Source organism: Sinocyclocheilus rhinocerous, unplaced genomic scaffold, assembly GCF_001515625.1.
Source record: "Sinocyclocheilus rhinocerous isolate Xijiao unplaced genomic scaffold, SAMN03320098_v1.1 scaffold1102, whole genome shotgun sequence".
In the NCBI taxonomy this organism is placed as follows: Eukaryota; Metazoa; Chordata; class Actinopteri; order Cypriniformes; family Cyprinidae; genus Sinocyclocheilus; species Sinocyclocheilus rhinocerous.
The window spans coordinates 497,200-501,407 of record NW_015640208.1 but is presented as its reverse complement, the minus strand read 5'-3'; the positions used below and the strand labels follow the sequence as shown (position 1 = coordinate 501,407).

General features: G+C 37.4%; 1 protein-coding gene across 1 annotated transcript in view; it reads right to left on the bottom strand.

Moving 5' to 3' along the window:
* LOC107752556 (prickle-like protein 3) overlaps positions 1-4,013 on the bottom strand; it is a 48,850-nt gene extending 44,837 nt beyond the window's left edge. Inside the window, exon 1 of the mRNA XM_016568560.1 lies at positions 3,754-4,013. Coding sequence (XP_016424046.1) covers positions 3,754-3,795 — 42 coding nt within the window. The 5' untranslated portion in view covers positions 3,796-4,013. The remainder of the gene's footprint in view (positions 1-3,753) is intronic.
* Positions 4,014-4,208: the final 195 nt, after the last annotated feature.

Below are 4,208 nucleotides of genomic sequence, written 5' to 3'. Positions count from 1 at the left end.
GATAGATAATCATGCTAGCTACACCCTAGCAACCACATAGCAACACCTTAGCAACCTTCCCGGGTACCATAGCAACCGCATAACAACACCATAGCAACCTTTCTATGTACTATTTCTAACCCATTCAAGCTCATCTGTCTATCTATCTATCTATCAATCATCTAACTATTTCTATCTATCTATCAATCTATCTATCTATCTTCAGTCTGATTCTATCTATCTATCTACAGACTGTATTGCCTTCAAAACATCAATATTTGAGGCTTTTAAAACTTTTTAAACTTCTTAAACTTTTTAATCTTTTCAAACTTTTTCAAACTTTCTGGTCCGGCTTTCTCAAGCCAACTTAAAGTTTGTCTTGACGAACTTCACGTGGGTCACCCGCAGTGTAAGACGCTCAAAGCTCAAGACGCTCAGATAGACGTTCGGTTTGACGTTCAATCAGTCGATCGTTCGAACGTTTGATTTTAGCATGGAATACGCTTCATATATTTCTCTGTTCACGCTCCACTTCATCTGCCAATGAGTTCAACGATCTTATCAGATCTTCAGCCGCCATGTTTCAAATGATCCAAACGTACCACGCTTCCGCCAATCCCTGCCTTGAAGCAATGATTGACGGAGGGTGGGCGTGGTCAGCTCGGAATGCATTTTCAAAGCCGCACTGAATTTTGCTACAAATATCCCACGGCGTCATGATGAAAATGCAATCCTAAGTGTTCTAACTGTTAGTCTAAATGCATTTAGGACAAATAGCATTTAAATGATCATTATGCTACCATTTCTGCATGAACATGTTATGAAATCAATTTGTGTTATACATTTTCATTTTCATTTCGCAACAAGCGTTCAAATTTGCATGCAATTTACATATTAAGACTACTGTTGGAAATGGCAAATGTAAATTATATAATTTAATTTTCATTTTACTTTTGCACCAAACTTTGCACGTATGGGTAATGGAAAATGTAAATTTAAATACAGAAATACATTGCCATTTTGAATATTGCATTGCCATTTTGCATATTGCATTTTAAATTGAATTTCGCTACCTATATGCTTCCATAGTAAACAAGCTTCTCTCTAGTGTTTTTATAGCTAACTAACCAACTCTGAACACTGGATAACTTTCCTGAGGTAAATGCAATGTTAAATGACATTATTGTTCACAAGCCGTTTCATTTGATGTCTTTCGATTGAAACGCTGACTGAGCGATTATATGAGACATTATACATTTTGGTAAGTTGTACTGTATCTTTCATACCTACTGATGTTCATTAATGTATATTTCATGCTATAACTTGTATTTAAGTGGAATAGACTTGCGCTCCAGCTGCTACACCGATCGGTCACGCCACATTCAAGAGCATCAAAACGGCATTAATTGTTTGAATTTTGTGATAAATTATACAGGATTTGAAAGATGAGGCTTTGTTTCTTATCAGAAGCTCTGTGTGATTATGTGACGGGAGGCGCATTGCAAATAATGTGAAGGAAAAACCGTGGACCTGGCAACCCTGGATTGAACTCCGGGTGGTTCATAGGGTCAATTAGAACCTGCTTTAATGGCTCTGCGTTATTATTGCTTTAACCTGGACAGCCCTAAATTGCTCATAAAAAAATAAAATTTTCTTCACAAGTTGCTGTCTTAAACTCTTTTTTGCCGCCTTTTGATTGACAGGAAATAGTCTGCCCTGATCATCAGCTGTTTTTAAACAATTGGCAGATGGCTGATAGTGCAGAAAATTGCTTTTATCAGCCGATACCGATTATTGGCCGATACATCGGTGTATCTCTAAACTAAAGTAATATAAAGGAATGTAAAGCAAGTAAAAACAGTGTTAAAAATAACACAAGTAATGCAAGTATATAAAGGAAAGTAGTATAAGGAATGTAAAGCAAGTTACAAACATGCTAAAAGTGACAAGTAATGCAATTATGTAAAGCAAAGAAAGTAACGAAAGTAATATAAGGAAAGTAATGCAAGTAATAAAAGTGCTGAGAGTAACGCAATTATGTAAATTAAGTAAAGTTCCAAAAAATAATATAACAAAAGTAGCAAAAGTACAAAAATAAACTTAAGTAACCCGAGAAAGGAAAGTAGTGAAAGTGAGACAGGTAATGTAAGTGAGGTAAATGACAAAAAACATGTACAAATAGTAAAACAAGTAAGGAAAGCAAAAGAAGTACAAAAACTACTTTCATGAAGACAAAACAATGATTTGATAACCAGTGAGAGTGGAGTTAGCAGAGTTATCTCTCAAAGGTTATTGTGCAGATTAATGTGTGGATATATTTGCATTGTAAAGATAGTGTGAAAGAGAGCATAAATCAAATGAATTTATGACATGCACAGTGCATGTGGAGAAACATACTATGTTTATGTAGAAAACTGGTGTCTGAGTCACCTTTGTGTCCCGTCCCTGACGGTGAGACAGGATGCCCTCGGAGTGCCTTCCTGTCCACACCCTCAGGGGAAATTTCCTCTCGATTGTGACCATGACAACAGTTACGAGAGGTCAAAAGCTCAAAAACACTTTTAAAAAGTTTTATGAGGCCCACCATCATTGTTTCCTCATGCTGAGATCACAGTAGAGTCGGAGAGAGTAAAGACATTCTGACTAATAACTAGTACGGCACATACAAGAAGGTTCTGGACAAAATCTGAATGTCAAAAGGTCACGTGTCTGTTTTCATTCGTCAAGACACTTGCCTGTGACTCCTGGTCAAAATTGAAAGGACAATATCAAATGATCTCCATTTCATTTTAATACACATGACTACACTATTAAGTCCATCTGGTAAACATCTGATCCACCACATTACATAGAGCTGATTCAAGAAACAAAGAGTTTCCGGTTGCATTCGAATCCATTCAAAATAATCTAATACAATTCACATCTTAAGCGTGTCCTGATGTTTTTAGGTTGGGTTTACTTTTTGTACATTTCCTTAATAGAAAGCACTTCCTTCAGGAAGGAAAATACATACAAGACGAATCTTAATATGAAGCATTCCGTTGGGATGATAACGGATGCAGATGCACTGAGCATTTCAGGACTAACTGTGAAATGAAAACATTTTGTAATATTCTTAAAACTGTAGAATATGACAGTTTTGGAGGGGAAATATGCAATTTACGTAGATATTTTTCAAAAATGACATTTTAACCAAAAATTCTTATTTTGCATTAGACCTTATTTATTATTTTATACATAAACTATGCATAAAATTTGTTTTGTTTTGTAAAATGAATTCAGTGTAATATATTCACATAATAATACTCGTTCATTTCTTTTATATGAAACGCTATCCTCAAACGATGGCGTCACCTGTACAGGTAAAGGTGACGTAGGCACAAATAAGCCACGCCTCCTCAAAACAATAGTTATCAAGATCACGAAAAAATGCCCCATTAATGGTTAGGGGCAAAATAATGATTGATAACTATCCGTGCTGCACCCAAAACGCACTACTGATACGAGTAAAATTAAATACAGGAGTGTACGTTTTAATATGTCTACTTCGTGCCTTTAACTAGAGATGAAAACAGTCTCCTCAGGTAAAATAAGTCCAGTGCGAGACACAAAAGTAACTTTCGATCATCAACACAACATGCTAGGATTAAAATGACCTTTAAAACTTCAAGCCACGCTCTGTTCATTCAAAGAACCGAGGACAGACTTCAGTAAAGAATCAAATGCCTTTAGATTGGGATAAAAGCGGGATGCCACGACATGAGAGCAACTTACCGAGCGACCGGAGCGTCGCTTCTTCGCCCCGCGCGTGAACATGTCGGCGCTGTAGTGTCTCGTGCGCGGATTCACGCGAATGCTCTCATGTGTCCGCCGAAGTTTACTTCAATCCGACGTAACTTCGTTTCGATGTTCCCCGCGGTCTGGCTTCTGGCCTATAGACCTCCGTGCTGAGAAGAGCGCCCAACCAGACGGGCTACACCTACAGGACAAGTGTTTAACTGTAGAGGATCAGCAGCACCCCCTGCTCACTCACCACTACTGTAGGCTACCCTATGCTCTCAGCACAAAAACAAGACAAATGCAATCTGTTTATGAACACACTCCCCCTGAAAATTCATTTTTTGAATGGATTTAGGTGTTTAAAAATATGTGTATTGTGTGTACCGTGTCAACTCTGTATTGTGGTATACTGATCTATCTATCTATCTATCTATCTATCCATCCATCCA